Below are 16564 nucleotides of genomic sequence, written 5' to 3'. Positions count from 1 at the left end.
AAATGACATCCTGACATGATGATAATGCCGATTGGCCAATGGCACCACAAGAGCACACACAATCCCAAGCCCTTCACTTGGGGAAAATATAGACACATTTCATTATGTTAAGAACCCTTCAAAAATTGCCAACCAAACACTGACCCCTTAAAAAGCAGGGATGAACCTACTTTAACAGTCCAGAAACATGTTTGGTGCATAGATCATAAACGTGATTGAATGAGTCCACACTTTTTCCTGTCCAGCTTGTAGAGGAGGAGACCCTTAAGTGGTTTCTCCTTGACTTGCAGTACATAAATCTCTCTCATTGACCTTTCTAACCCTCTTCCCCCAACGCTCTTCCTCCTCAGTGGCGAAGGTAGATGGTGAGATGCCTCCTTCCCCTGCCTCCTCTCACCACAGCAGCACACAGGCCCCGTCTCTAACCGAAGAGAAACGCACGCCGCAGGGCAGTCAGAACTCCCTCAACACGGTCAGCTCCGGATCGGGCTCCACCAGTGGCATTGGCAGCGGGGGCGGAGGTGGCAGCAACAACACAGTGGTACCCAACGCCATCCAGCCCTACGATGTGGAGATCCAGCGCGGAGAGAACGAGGGATTTGGATTTGTCATTGTGTCGTCAGTTTCCAGGCCTGAAGCGGGCACCACTTTTGGTAAGATTGGATAGATAGTTGACTGAATATGGTTAATGTAGGGCCATACATACAAGTGTCCAAATACTTTTTGGGACCACTGGGTGCTCTTTTGACACGCATGAAAACGTCAGCGGTAATTCTGTAATGTCTTATTATTTTTATTATAAAAAATGGGGAGAGGATTGGGGCATTTTACTTTTTTCTGGGAGCTTTTTGTTTCCAAATATTGCTTTGGTTGTTTTTTTTGTTAGTTTTTTTTTGGTGGGTTTGGGTTCTTTTGCATAATCTCCCTATGCCAGTCTGCATGCGCTCCACTTCTAAAGCTGATCTAGTTTCCATTACACATGATAGCTGTTGAAGAAGAAAAGCAAAAATAAATAGCACTTACCAAAACCTTTTGCCACTAAAAGTTTCTGTATTGTAATTGATAGAGAGATCAAGTTAGTGAAAAGGGAAATCAAGAATGACATCCCATGTTTACAGAATCAGATCTTATTTTTTTACTCTGTTCAGAATGCTCCCACTCTTTAAAATCACAATAGCACTGTTGGCAATGATTACTCCATGTGGGAGTTTTGTTCAGAGCATTGTGACAGGAGAGAGGAATAACAGATCTTTGTTTGAAAAGAATAAAACCAAGGGAGCAGTGTTTGGCATTTGTGTACTACTATGATGAACTGTGCCAGTCACTGCGCTGAGGGAGAACGAGAACATCCGGGAATAAACAGTGCTTAGTAGTACAATCAAACTTTATACCAATGTGACAATAGCAAGAATGACAGGTTGAATAAATATTCTGCAGACATAGTCATACTAACATGCCTGAGTGTTGTTGCAGCATATTGATTACTCAAGCCCCTGACTGATCACAATAACTCCATGATCCATATGATCCTTTTTCAAAACCTAAATCTAAACAAAAATAGCATTAACTGATGAATCTTCAGCACCGTGTCGAAAGAAATAAAAGTTTTACCAGAGCCTCACGTAGCCAGACCTTTAAATACGGCAACAGGCCTGGGCGATATTGCAACTTAAACTGGCCAATAACTGCCCACTTATGATGAGTGACATATGAAGCGGTCAACCACAGTTTGTTTTATTACTTGCCATACAGGGGCGATGTTATTTGAGATATACAATAATAATTAGAGGTAGAACCATATATCGGTTTTACAGATTAATCTGTGCCGATAGTTGTTGTATAGAACTATTGTTATCGGCAAAAATCTACTGTGATAGTTGCCGATAGTTTTTTCTTAATTCTTTTACTCTTCATTCAGTAACATGCTTTTGCCTGTCACAAGTTTCATGGGGTGTATTTGGCTTGCAGGGCACATTCTATGGGCATTCTATGAAAATGTTGGCACTTTGGCTTGGTGGCTTGGTGTATTAACTCCTACACATTCTTTCCTCTCTCTTTCTCTCCTCTCTCTCTCTTTCTCTTTTCCCCTCCCCCACCAAAATAAAATAAACAATAACCATCTTAATTAAAACTCATACATGCTCAATCACTGTTGGACAAAAGCTGGAAACGCATGTGTGGCAATGCCTCATAAAATAGGTCGCATCATCGAAGGAAGCCCAGCCGACCGCTGTGGGAAACTGAAGGTTGGAGACCGGATACTGGCTGTAAACAGCTGCTCTATTACCAATAAGTCCCACTCAGACATCGTCAACCTGATCAAGGAGGCTGGGAACACAGTGACGCTGCGAATCATTCCAGGAGACGGTTAGTGTGAATTGATTTTGCTTTCTCTCTTGCTCTGTTTCAAAACATTATAAGCTGCTTACAAAGGCAGCATTTTAAGCCATTGTAGTAGGCACATTATCGACACAAAGGCTGTTCAAAAAGGTAAGCAGCTTAATTATGTTGCCTTTCAAGAAGCCTTGTTTTAGCTACATTTTAAGGAATTCAACTTGGTGGATAAGGCGGTTTAGTAATTTAGATATTTGTTTATAAAATGTTTTGATTATCAACATATTTAATTTAATACTGAAAAGTATCAACATAAAAACTAGTAAAGTGTAATCATATATAGATTATTTCACCCAATATTTGTTCATGCTATTAGCTTAGCAACATGCTAAGGTCGAACTCTATTGAAAATCATGTCTCCTGTATGGAACACTATTTGTGTGTCACTTATGAGGTTTCATGACAGTTAGAATGCTGCCTTGGTAGTTAGGATGCACTTAAACTACAGTACTGAAAACTGCAGGAATACTGCGTCCAAGTTACCACACTTGTACTGCTATTAAATTACCACACTTGAACTGCTACTAAACTACACCTACATTACTTGCGCATCCCCAATGCAAATATTTCAAATTAAACATTCACTAGCAAATATAAAAGGTTAAAATAAACATGAAAATATTGGCAATGTTAAAGGCATCCATACTCACAAATTATCAGAGCAAGTGTCAAGAACATGTGATACCGAACATGCAGTACACAGTACAGTACATGACCTCTAAATGCAGTACTGTAATGTCGGTTAAAATGTTTCACATAATTTTTCATAGTTTGTAACAGATTTAGAATATTTTGAAATATGACTCTATACATACTACTTTTCCTGTCAAAATCAGAGTGAGCTTTATTGCCAAGTATGCTTACACATACAAGGAATTTGTCATGGTGACAGAAGCTTCCAGTGCAAAGAGAATACTACAATATACAAATACAACATACAAACATTTGAAATATATATAAACATATATTCATAAACAGTGAAATAAGAATAAAAAATATGATACAACAGATAAATATATAGCGGAAACCACAGTAGGGCAATAATGTTATTCAAATATGTTATATACAGATATACAGTTATGTGCAAGGTGATTTAATGTATTGTGCAGAAGCAGCAGTAAATATAAATGGTATATAAATATGAATGAATAGTTGAATATGCAAATGACTCTATTGCCACAATGGAGAGTATTGGGGGCAGTTTTAACAGTTCATAAGGTGAATTCCCCGAGGGAAGAAACTGTTCTTGTGTCTGACTGCTCAGAGCTCTGTAGCTCCTGCCAGAGGGCAACAGTTCAAAAAGGTAGTGTGCTGGTTGAATAGGGTCCAAAGCAATTTTTCCAGCCCTTTTTCTCACTCTGGAGGTGTACAGTTATTGGAAGGTGGGAAGTTGAGAACCAATAATCTGTTCAGCAGTCCGGACCATCCTTTGAAGTATTCTGATGGCTGACTTGGTAACTGAACCAAACCAGACAGTTATAAAAGTGCATAGGACAGACTCAATGACTGCTGAGTAGAACTGGATCAGCAGCACCTGTGGCAGGTTGAACTTCCTCAGCTGGCAAAGGAAGTACAACCTCTGCAGTGCCCAGGAATCTGAATGACTGCACTGCTGCCACAGTGCTGTTTAGAATAGTGAGTGGGGTCGATGCTGGGGTGTTTCTCCTAAAGTCCACTATCATCTCCACTGTTTTGAGCATGTTGAGCTCCAGGTTGTTTTGACTGCATCAGCGAGCCAGTCGTTCAGCCTACCTTCTGTAAGCAGACTCGTCATCATCTTGGATGAGGCTGATGACTGCAGTGTCATCTGCAGACTTCAGGAGCTTGTCATAGGTGTCCTTGGCAGTGCCATCAGTTGTGTACAGGGAGAAGAGTAGTGGGGAGAGCACACATCACTGGGGGGCACCAGTGCTGATTGTACATGTGCTGGACATGAATTTCCGCAGTCTCACTAACTGCTGCCAATCTGTCAGAAAACTGGTGATCCACTGACAGATAGAGGTGGGAACCAAGAGCTGGGTTAATTTATTCCATAGGAGAGCAGGGATGATGATGTTGAAAGCCAAACTGAAGTCCACAAATAGGATCCTTGCATAAGTCCCTGGTCTGTCTAGATGTTGCAGTATGTAATGCAGTCCCATATTGACTGCATCATCCACTGACCTGTTAGCTTGATAACAATAGGCAAACTGCAGGGGATCCAAATAGGGTCCAGTGATGTCCTTCAGTTGGGCACCAGTCTCTCAAATGACGTTATGACCACAGACATCAGGGCAACAGGTCTGTAGTCCTGCAATCTTGGGTTTCTTTGTGACAGGGATGATGGTAGAGTGTTTGAAGCAGCTGGGAACTTCACAGTGCTCAAGTGATGTGTTGAATATTTGTGTGAAGTTGGGAGTGGGCTGGTTAGCACAGGCTTTTAGACAAGTGGGTGAAACACTGTCTGAGCCCTGTGCTTTCCCTGTCTCCTGTTTCCAGAATACCCGGCACACATCTCCATCACAGATCTTAAGTGCATGTTGAGTAGCAGGAGGGGGGAGGAGGGGGTTTGCAGGAGGTGTTGGTGTTTGTGTGACATGAAGGTCAGAGCGGGTGTGAGACTGGGCTTTTTAAATCTACATTAAAACACATTCAGATCATCAGCCAGTTGTTGATTCCCTACAGTGTTGGGGGATAGTGTCTTGTAGTTGGTAATGTCTTTCAGGGTCATTAGAAGAAAACTTGTTTTCCAGCTTTTCAGAGTAGCTTCTTTTAGCCACTCTAATCTCCTTTTTCAGTGTGTTTTTGGCCTGATTATACAAGATTTTATCCCCACTTCTGTAAGCATTCTCTATGGCCTGACAAACCTGCCTGAGTTTTGCTGTAAACCATGGTTTGTCAATGTTCTGTTAAATAAGTCCTAGTAGGAATGCACATGACCTCACAGAAAGTGATGTAAATGGCTGAGCTTCAAAAACACTCCAATCAGTGCAGTCAAAACAGGCTTGTATCCAGCTCTGCTTCATTGGTCCAGCTCTTTACAGTCTTAACTACAGATTTAGCTGATTTTAGTTTCTGCCTGTAGGTTGGAAGAAGATGAGCCAGACAATGATCAGAGAGTCCTAAAGCTGCTCTAGGGACAGGGCATGTAATGTGCTCTTTGTATTTGGGCAGTTCACGTGTGAACTCCCTAAGAATTCTAATCAGTGCATCCGGGTGTTGTTGCTTCGTGTCTATGATGTGATCATCCAGCTGTTGCAGCGCTGCATTCACGCATGCTTGTGAGGAATGTAAACACTCACCATAATAAACAAGGAAAACTCCCGTGGTGAGTCAAAAGGCTTACAGTTGAGGAAGTTTTAAATTCTAAATTAGGGAAGCACATCTTCTTCAGTGCTGTTACATCTGTACACCAACTTGCACAGATGTAAAAGCATGTTCCACCGCCTCTCATTTTCCCAGATATTGACGTGATGAAATCCGCTCTGAACAGCTGAAAGCCTGGCAGATGTAACATGCTGCCCGGAATGGTTTTATTCAACCAGGTTTCCATGAAGCACAGAACAGCAGAGTTAGCAAAGTCCTTATTTATACAGGTTAGAAGTAGTTTGTACATTTTGTTAGGAAGAGAGCTAGATTCGCTAGATATATGCTTGGCTGTGCCGTTCGTAAGCCGCATTGACGCAGTTTGACCAGCGCGCCGACTCGCTTCCCTCATTTGCGACTTTAGCGTGCTTGAACAGCACATCAGCTCCTCCCACTAAAATGTCCAACAAAACATCTGAATAATCAAATACTGGTAAAACATTATCTAGGGTTTGCTGCCAAATATTTAACAGTTCGTCTCTGCCGAAACTGATCGAAAAGACATTACAAAACACAGGACAAACAAACAAAAACAGCAAAAGAAATGGAGAGCTCCACACCGAGGCGGCCTTCATCATAGATCGCAAAATACATTTAGTTCCTACTTAAAAATTAAAAGAAAACAACAAAAAATAATGTTTTCCAAACAAAGCTTTTTACAGTATAAAGATAGAAAAGCACTGAAATAGCGCCACGAAACATGAAAGGTTTCCCAAAGTCTAAGTGGGATGTACACAGATTGAAAGAACTTGTCCCCATAGGTTTGCATATACATGGTAACATGCAGTAAATATAATAAACCCTCATCCTCCATAATATTAATTGTCTGACAAGCTGTGGCTGTCCACATTGCTACAGCAATCGTGATGTCTAATTCAAATGATTCGCATAGCTTTAAACTCCAAATGAAAAGTGCTGCGTCTTGAGCCCTTTTGGACTATAATTGTTTTACATGGGAATGTAAGGTAATTCCAGCATTTACAGGGGCTAGTCAGAGATTGTATTGCTGTCTGAATCCAAAATGTCTGTATTTTTCTCCCACCACAAGAAAATTCCCGGCCTAATTACCTACCGGTAATGGTTTTTGACAAACACCAAGGTCGTGTGGTAATTTCATGTCCATCCGAATCCACATCTCTCGAGTTACAAAACCAAACGTCTTCAATCCAAAAGTCTTTTTGCAAAACATGCATGGTAATGTGCATGTATAGAAATGTTGGAAATTATTCACATGAATAAAGTTAGGTCCCTGCTTCATCACACTGAGTTGGAGCACTGACGTAGAAGAAAAATAGAAAAAAAGAGGTTGCTCTAACCTAATTTTTCCAAATATTTTCCATATTTTCTTTACTGTATGTGGTACATGTGTGGCTTTTCTCTCTCTCCCTATGCACTTGTGTGTGCATGTTTGACTGCATGCTGGGGAGAGCGCGTGCGTGTGAGAAACTAAAGCATGAGCAAAGTGCTCCGTGTTCACTCTATTTACACATTAGAACAAATGGACTATTCAACTACACTGTACACCCCCTAATACTAATATTACATGTGACTGACCACACGAGAAGCAAACCTCTGGGTTCCGTAGGAATGACCGAACTCGCTCTTCCACCGTGAAGTAATTGTCACCCGAGCTAATGAGTTTTTTCACAGAGGAGCCATGCAATTTTTTTTTTAAGACATCACCATGAGAAACAATGACTGTCCGAATAGGTCTTTGTTTTGCTTTTAGCACTAATACTGACCACATAATAATATTTCATTCAAATAGTCCGGTAAGACAGAAGCAAAATTAAGAGGTCCTCTCTCCATCACGTTGATGCTGTGTGATTGATTGTGGTGTGTGCGTCTCTGTGTTGGGTCCCCCGTGGTTACATTGCAAAGGTTCCTCTGTATTGCAACTAGTGTTTAGATCTCACAAAGAGCTGAGTAGACTGCCAGAATCTAATGTCAAATTGGTAATTACGTTGTTACCTTAAAAACAAATGATCAAACATTGTAAATTAATCGCTTGCATTAATTTCGACAGCCCTTGTTTAAACGATTTAGAACTTCAGATTACAGAATTTAGAATTCAGTTTTGTTTAATGTGAAAAATGCATTTGCAAATGAAGCTCCATTTATACTTCAGTGCAGCTGTTTAACTGCACTGAACTGCAGGTGAACTACACAAAATACAGCTCAACTGCATTGATTTTATATTGTACTACACTGAACTGCTATTATTTTGCAATGTACTGCAGTTATACCAGTGTGGAATGCAGGTATACTTCACTGAACTGTAGTAGTACTACACTGACCTGCAATTTTACTGCAGTGCACTATGTCTGTACTGCAGTTAAAAGGCATTGTAAGTGCAGTACAGTTTGTCATTGTGCAGTACCGCATCATTGAACTACACAAAGTTTTACTGCAGTACAGTTTTGAATGGGTAGACTGTACATTCAGCATTATTGGCAGCTGAATTATAAACAGGGACCTGAAAGGGAGATCAACATAGCACTGAATATTCAGCACACTCAGAGGATTCTTTATTCGTTACAGCTCCGATAGCTTTAGAGGTAGTATGCCTTAATATTGTGCTGTTGTAATTATGACAGATGACACCAGCCAAGCAGATCAGGGAGTAAAGACACAGGCATGCTAGATGCGACATGCACATGTCAAGCTCTGTTCCAAAAATAAGTGAACTGCCTACGGAGGCAGCATTTTAAAGGAAAAGTTCATCCAAAAATCATAATTTATTCACCTTTGTGTTGCTACAAATTGGACGGCCTTCTCTTTTCTATGGAACACAAAAGGTGATGTTTAGGTGTGGTGAGGTAAATGGTGACTAAGGCTAACATTTTGCCTAACATCACCTTTTGGGATCCACTGAGGAAAGAAGGTCAGTTTGGAACAAAATTGTGGTGAGCAGAATAACAGAATTAAACATTTTATGTGAACTATCCATTTAAGGCACCTTAAGCGTGCATGTTTTTGATGTATTTTTCTATATAAAAATGGGCTAGACGGATGTCTTAAACCATTGCGCAAATTTGACCGTTGCACTCGCTGTTTTTTTCAGCGTTTCACACAGAAGCACTTTTAGAAGGCGTGGCAAGTTAAAAAGAACTTCAACTTTTAACAACGTGTAAATTTGTTGTGTGTTGTTTTTACTTTTGTATTTTTTTTTTACAAAAGTTCTTTGTCTGAACGGCCCTTGACGCAGCTATTAAATAGGCAGGAGGCAGCGAAGCAGCTCACTAGGATTTGGAACAGTGCTTAAATGTGTCCGTTTTCTATATTAAGTGTTTCCCTTGGAGAGAAGGCGGCATGCAGTAATGAGAAGGCAGTTGCCAGTGAAGGCTCAGCTCAACTATAATACATGATTCTAAATGCACTGGGTCAGTTCATGAGTTCTTGATGTTCTTTAATCAGAGAAGAGAAGATGGCTGACACACTGAGAATTTCCAAAATCGACTGAAAGTGGGTGTATACATCTGGTTAACCTGCAGTCACTACCTTTATACGGATTTTGGACTTTCTTTCTTGTAAAAATATCTGAACATCCATAAAACAGGATATATTAACTTTAAGGCAAAATTTCACAAGCTATGAAATCAAAATTAATATATTTATTTTTCAGAAAAATCTAAATTTAGTGAGGTTTATGATTAAAACAAACAAACAAGAAATTATTTATTTAATTTAATTAGTTTTCCCTTTGAATTAAGATTCTTCTTCTTACCAAATTGGCAAATAGTTTATTTACAAACCTCACTAAAACATTTTTATATAAAAAAAAAAAAAAAAAAAAGATTAAATGTGCACTCAGAAAGGTTTTACTTCTAAAGAAATGAACTGTAATTTTGAAACATGTGTATAACATCCTGACCACTATTATGAGATGAGGACTCTAGTCATATCTATAACCTTATAAAAGCCGTTTTATTCTACCTGCAGGGGGATCATGAGGGCTGCCATTTATTAATCACATGACCTTCTGAATACTACTCGCTTAATCTAAGTTATTAGTTATACAGTATCTTTCACTCTTGGATTCAATTAATCATGGCGGATTGTGAATATTGAATTTCTACAATGGCATCTGTAACTGAAAATTATTGATTTTGAGTAATGCTGCATCCACACCACTAGGTGTCCTTTTAATATTTTGTCATTTTGCTTCTTAGGTAAAAGTATTTTGTTTTAAGGATGTTTTGATATTTTACTGGAAACCAAGAAAAGAATGCGTCAAAAGGTGATTTATTGCAGTATAGTTTTGGTGCCTCTTTCTGCACTTAATTTCTGCATAATTTATCCTTTATGCAGTTCTTGTTCTTTCTGAGTTTATCCAAGAAAAAATAAAAAGATAAAGCCATGAGCCGGAAAGAGAGGGAGCGAGGGAGCAGCAAGTCTGTTCCTGCAGATGACAGAGTGATGGTGAAAAGCTATTTTAAGACAGTGGGATTCACAGGCTGTGCATTCATCAAAATCCCATCTCTCCCTCTGAGTGACTGCCCAGTGGGGTGGAATTAAAGCGCCTTTGAGGCCGAGCAACAGCAGCATCTTATTGGTGACAGCTGACTTACAAGTCATTTGGAAGCAAATTATCCAAGATCTATAAAAGGAACAGTTCTTCCAAAATTGAAAATGAAACAGAAAGCAGATATTTTGAAGAGTGTTCTTGCGGTTTTGCGATTAGCTATGAGATACAGAACCAAGTTTGAATTCAGTATGTGTAAACACAAATGCAATTTAAGTTCTTTATCAGAGAGGAAGATTATCAGTGAAGTATGACTTAAATTTCAGACTTGGTATATAGCATATAGTCATATGGACTACTTTTATGGTGTTTATTGTCCTTTTTGGAGCTTGTCAGTGCATGGTCACTGTCCTCTTTCATTGTATGGAAATAAGCAATGTAAACATTCTTCAAAATATCTCCTTTTGTGTTCCTCAGAAGAAAAGAAAGAGTCTGGTTGAACTGCTTCTTTAACCCAAGCTATTTTAAATGTTACAGAAAGGGTAGATTGTGTTTTGTGATTACACATAAATGGGGAAATTGCATGCAAGACTTTGAACGGTTTTAGGTCGCTAAGTTATATTATAATTTATAATACTAAAGCTCCAGCCACTGTTCTGAGCAGCATGCTTGCAAAGCGCACTAGTGCTAATGTTTTGTTGTATAGAAAATGGGCCTCTGATGCTTGGTCTACAGGGTACACTTTACTGTGTCCAACAGAAGCACAATACAGAAGCATTATGTGAGCTTCATGAAAGTAAAGCTATCATATCTGATGTTCTTCTACAGAGTCCTCCAATGCATCACTGCTGACCAACGCTGAGAAGATAGCTACCATAACTACCACACACACACCTCAACAGCAAGCCACACCTGAGCCAAGGTACACATCACACACCTGTGCTCCAAAACACCCACATAACACAACCATTTTTAGTTGGATTAAAGAGGATTTTGTAGTTAATTTATTCACATAATCATTGTCATGGTTGCTCATTATTTATTTAAGAAAGAACATCAATCCCCAGCATTTCATGAAATGTATGAGAGTGTTCATAATTTATTAAACGTTTTTCCTCTGTTCCCCCCCAGAAGCAACACTAAACCAAAACAGGAGTCTTTTGAGTTCAAAGCCCCACAAGCTCCACCCCCTCCTGCTGGAGCACAACCTTCAAATCAGGTACATCCTCAGTGGTGGTGATTTCTTTTAAGATTGCACAGGAAGCACGGCCTCCCCTAAAATGTAATTGGAAATGCAGAAGTTACATAATATTAGCAAATCATCTATATTATTCCAATATTTTTAAGCAAATAAGTGTAAAATGTCAGTTTATTCAACTAACGCAATCCATGTTTTTTTCTACATTAATATCTCCATAGAAGTCAAGTCAAGTCAATTTTATTTGTATAGCGCCTTTCACAACACACATCATTTCAAAGCAGCTTTACAGAAGATCAGGCATTAACAGACGATAAAACTGAAATGTCTATAAAGTTGATGAATCATCATTGTGCCATTTCGATAAAATACGATTCTTAATCGTGTTTAAAAATAATTAAATAATAATTGTATTAATAACCCCAGTGAGCAAGCTGTAGGCGACTGTGGCAAGGAACACAAAACTCCATAAGATGTTGGTTAATGGAGAAAAATAACCTTGGGAGAAACCAGACTCACTGTGGGGGCCAGTTCCCCTCTGGCTAACATTATGAATGTAATGTAAATATTACTTATGTATAGTTAAAGTCATGGTTTAAAATTATTAAACTAAGTAAGTGTTAAGGGTCAGTGTTTAAACATCGATTGTGTTTGAACTGTAAAATTAATGACCAAAGTTTTGAAGTCCATCTTGATTAATTGCAGAAGTTCACATAGATGCAATTGTCCTTGTTAATTGGCTGATGAAGGCTTTTGTTGGCAATAGTTAGTCTATGCATTCCATTTCAAGATCGAAGTCCATCAATAGACCGATGTGATGCAGGTTGGAGTTGGCATCAGTTCATCCTCTGAAGTCCATCATAATAGACTGAAGTGATATATGGCTGGCACCGGCAGCATTTAGTCATCATCATTCAGCGACATGTAGCAGTGGAGTCCAACACAAAGCAGGAATGGAGCTGGATCCAGAAGTCAGTGAACGCATGGCCCATAAATCCCTTTTAAAGTTGTGCTTCAATGGAAGTCATTTTGGGTCATTTTGTGTCCATCCAGACACAGTGATTCAATGGGAGTCAAACTAGGGGAAAAGCACCTGATTATTTAATGCACATTAGGTTTTCAAACAATGTTTTTGTCCTACCTGGAAGCCCGGTTTCTTTATATGATGATTGGTCAAACTCTCAAAAGGGCAGAACTTTGCAGCAAATAGCCAATAAATGAAACGGTGATGTGTGTGACTGACAGTGTTTGAAATGTCAAAGCTTTCCGTAGGTCAGAGAATCAGATACAGACACAGTTATATGCCATCTGCTTGAACACATTTATTTTAGCTTTCATAATTCTATCTTTTGCCTAATTGACATGTTCCATTATTACTAAATCAGTTTGAGCTTGATCATTTATTTTCGTTTGGAAATTTCAATTTTTAAGAAGTAGCTTGAGAAGCAGCTTTTGAAAGCAACACTGAAAGATGAGAAACTCCCATCTTCCCCATTTGATGTTTTTGCCCTCTGAGATATTTCATAGCAGTAGTTTGATGAACTTTCAAAAGCAAAAATCCAAAAGTTGTGTGATTTAACACCAGAGGTTCCTTCATGCACTGCAGATTCTGACTCTGAGGTGGTGTCGTCGTAGCATGTTTGCGGCCCTTCTTTTCCTCCCTAAAATACCTTCAGAGTCAGATCAATAATTCAAGCTATTCCTTAGATTCTGCTTCTATCGAATATATGTGACTTTCCTGAAAGTGGCTTTCTTCTCCTCTGATGAAATGGGAGCTGGTTAAAACAAAATACACACATAGATTTATCTCTGACTTTGGTGTGTATTTGTATTTTAGGATGCTGAGTTCTACTCTGTTGATCTGGAGAGGGACAATAAAGGCTTTGGTTTCAGCCTCAGAGGGGGTCGAGAATACAACATGGACCTGTATGTGCTGAGACTAGCAGAGGACGGAGCAGCTGTGAGAAACGGAAAGATGAGGGTATGTAAATTTAATAATAAATGTGAATCAGCATCCTTCATCATCCAATCTGGGATCTGGGTTTTGATTCTCCAATGAAAATGTATTTAGTTTGTCCTATTGATTCAGCTCCTCAAATTCCCAAGTCCTCCTCATTATCTTTCTCAAGAGCTTGTCTTTGGCTACATCAGAGAAGATTTCATTCATACACTGATCAGCCACAACATTAAAACCACTGACAGGTGAAGTGAATAAAATTGATTATCTCATTACAATGGCACCTGTCAAGGGGTGGGATATATTAGGCAGCAAGTGAACCGTCAGTTCTAGAATTTCATGCGTTGGAAGCAGGAAAAATGGGCAAGCGTAAGGATCTGTGCAACTTTGACAAGGGTCAAATTTTGATGGCTAGATGACTGGGTCAGAGCATCTCCAATACAGCAGGTCTTGTGGGGTGTTCATGCAGTGGTTAGTACCTAACAAAAGTGGTCCAATAAAGCACAACTGGTGATCCGGCAACAGGATCATGGGTGCCCAAGGCTCATTGATACGCTTGAGGAGCGAAGGCTAGCCCGTCTATTCCGATTCCACTGAAGAGCTACCTTAGCACAAATTTCTGAAAAACGTAATGCTGGTCATGATAGAAAAGTGGACCAGTAAGAGTGCTCATGCTGACCCCTGTCTACCGGTGAAAGTGTCTACAATGGGCACATGAGCGTCAGAGCTGGACCATTGAACTATGGATGAAGGTGGCCTGGTCTGATGAATCACGTTTTCTTTTAGATGATGTGGACAGACAGGTGCGTGTGTGTCATTTACCTGGGGAAGAGATGGCAGCAGGATGCACCATGGGAAGAACTAAGGCTGGTGGAGGCAGTGTGATACTTTGGGCAATGTTCTTCTGGGATACCTTGGGTCCTGGTATTCATGTGGATGTTAATTTGTCATGTACCAACCTCCTAAAGATTGTTGCAGACCACACACACCCCATCAAGGCAACGGTATTCCCTGATGGCAGTTGCCTCTTTCAGCAGGATAATGCATCCTGCCACACTGCAAAAATTGTTCAGGAATGGTTTGAGGAACATGAGAAATGTTTCAAGGTGTATCATAGTGGTCAGCTGAGAACTGGCGACATATTACATTTCTTATCTTGAGTCTTAAAGGGATAATTCACCCATAATGTTTAATTCTCTCATAATTTAGTCTATCCCAAATGTGTATGTCTGTCTGTCTTCTGCAGAACACAAATTATGAAATTTAAAAATTAATTTCAGAGCTGCTGTGTTGAGGTCTGCAAGTTACATGAGAGGGTAGCTGCTCACCAACTCTGTAAAGCAGAGCAAGTTGTCAGCCAAAGACCCATTTTTGTGGAAATGGTATTCTCCTGGTGACACACACTGAAAGATAACCAGAGGCATAGAAGAAACATAGAACCAAGGAAATTCCATCTCCCTCTTTATCTTCGTCTTTTTCTATTCATGATGGTGTTTGCAGTTGTGGTTGAAACTGTATCCGTCTTCTAAATTTAGGTTTGATTGCCTTGTTTTTATTTTGTCCATGTCTTCTCTCCCTCTCTCTGCATCTTTCTCTCAGGTTGGAGATGAGATTTTGGAAATCAATGGCGAAAGCACCAAAGGCATGAAGCACGCCCGTGCCATTGAACTGATCAAAAATGGTGGCCGAAAAGTCCACCTGGTCCTAAGGAGGGGGGACGGCTCTGTGCCAGAATATGGTGGGTCAATCTACGAGAACATCCCCTTCTCCCCAGTCTTCACCCCTTGAGAAGTTTCCCCAACGGGGGTCAGCAACACCACATCTTTTCTGTGCACTGGCCCTTTCCTTTGATCTCCTATTGGGTGATGGGCCTTCCACCTTCTGCTGTTGCCCCCTCTCTGCCTCTGTGCACTGGGCTAGCCTTGGGGACATTGGGATATGTGATTTCCAGATGATTTTGGGTGGTGGTTTTGGCACATTTTTCTCATAATACACTCGTAAAAAAAAGCGCAGAAGCAGAAATATTAACGTTTCTAAAACTGGATATACATTTTATTGTTTTCAGAAGAAAAAAAATATGATAAACTCCGTCATGCCCTCCATTGAGGTGGTATGACCATGTCAGTGAGTTGTAACATATTTATGATATTTATTGAAGGTGAATGTAAGCTACTGAGAAGGGTCTTTAATGAGACTCGATGACTACAAACAAATTCTGGTGACATAAGCCATTTCAGTGAAAGATCACAATACTGTATTCAACATATTCACAGTTAGTTTTGCACGTTGTACATGTCAACTGCTTCTTTGCAAACTCCACTTAAAGCAGATCATTTGTAAATTCCACATGCCATGATTGATTTTTGTATCAGAAAGATTGTTATCGGAGGTTACTTTCTTTGCCATCATTTTCAGCCAGAAAGCAACTCACATATTGAGCATAATGTCAGTGCCGCATGTTGTGAGTAAATATCTGATGTGTTTTTATTTCTTTTTCATTTCCATAATATTTATGGAAAATTCATGTACTTATTTGCCACAGTTATTTTTTATGCTTTTATTTTCGGTCTTGGCCATTTATAGATGTTCATGTATTTTGTCAAGTTCAGAATGTGATATAATGTGTCATTTCCTGCGCCAACATGATATCTCTGTGAGGTTGTATATTTTTATACCATTTTGTACTTTTTTTTAAATTTCTCATTTACTTTTCCACATCTCACTGCTTTTGTTCTTTCTGCTTGCAATGTAAAGTGCTTCATAAGGTGTGTGTGTGTGTGTGTGTGTGTGTGTGTGTGTGTGTGTGTGTGTGTGTGTGTGTGTGTTTGCACACCTAAGCTTGTTGAGGCATCCACATCTCACAGTCTTTGGGTTGATTCGCTGCTGGGTGTGGATTTGTGTGTGTGTGTGTGTGTGTGTGTGTGTGTGTGTGTGTGTGTGTGTGTGTGTGTGTATTGTATGTGTGTGTGGTTCTGTATTCTTCTGTTACTGTTGATTTTTCACTCAAGGGTGGGGCAGTTTATGGACAATCTCTATCTTTGACTAATTGATCAAATAAAAACTGTTTCCATTGCAAAAGAGCATAACTCTCTCACGACTGTTGTTTCAGGGATCTAAATACTCTACTTCTCTCTCTCTTTTTTTATCTATTCTTTTCTGTTGTTCTGGGCTCTTCCTTCCACCCCTAGCGATGGTTGCCCCCCAA

General features: G+C 39.7%; 1 protein-coding gene across 6 annotated transcripts in view; it reads left to right on the top strand.

Annotated features, from left to right (window-relative positions):
* LOC127633069 (membrane-associated guanylate kinase, WW and PDZ domain-containing protein 1-like) overlaps window positions 1-16564 on the top strand; it is a 186611-nt gene that overhangs the window by 167225 nt on the left and 2822 nt on the right. For 4 of the 6 annotated variants that reach the window (XM_052111938.1, XM_052111939.1, XM_052111942.1 and 1 more), the window contains 6 exons: window positions 351-653; window positions 2164-2367; window positions 11033-11126; window positions 11336-11423; window positions 13240-13383; window positions 14959-15097. In XM_052111938.1, the coding sequence (XP_051967898.1) occupies window positions 351-653; window positions 2164-2367; window positions 11033-11126; window positions 11336-11423; window positions 13240-13383; window positions 14959-15097 (972 nt within the window). Of the gene's footprint in view, window positions 1-350; window positions 654-2163; window positions 2368-11032; window positions 11127-11335; window positions 11424-13239; window positions 13384-14958; window positions 16530-16564 lie in introns of those variants that run through there. The other 2 variants (XM_052111941.1, XM_052111943.1) reach the window with 2 other exon arrangements.

This window comes from Xyrauchen texanus, chromosome 39, assembly GCF_025860055.1.
Source record: "Xyrauchen texanus isolate HMW12.3.18 chromosome 39, RBS_HiC_50CHRs, whole genome shotgun sequence".
Classification (NCBI taxonomy): Eukaryota; Metazoa; Chordata; class Actinopteri; order Cypriniformes; family Catostomidae; genus Xyrauchen; species Xyrauchen texanus.
Note: the sequence above shows the minus strand (reverse complement) of the source record. Positions and strands in the feature narration are given on the sequence as shown.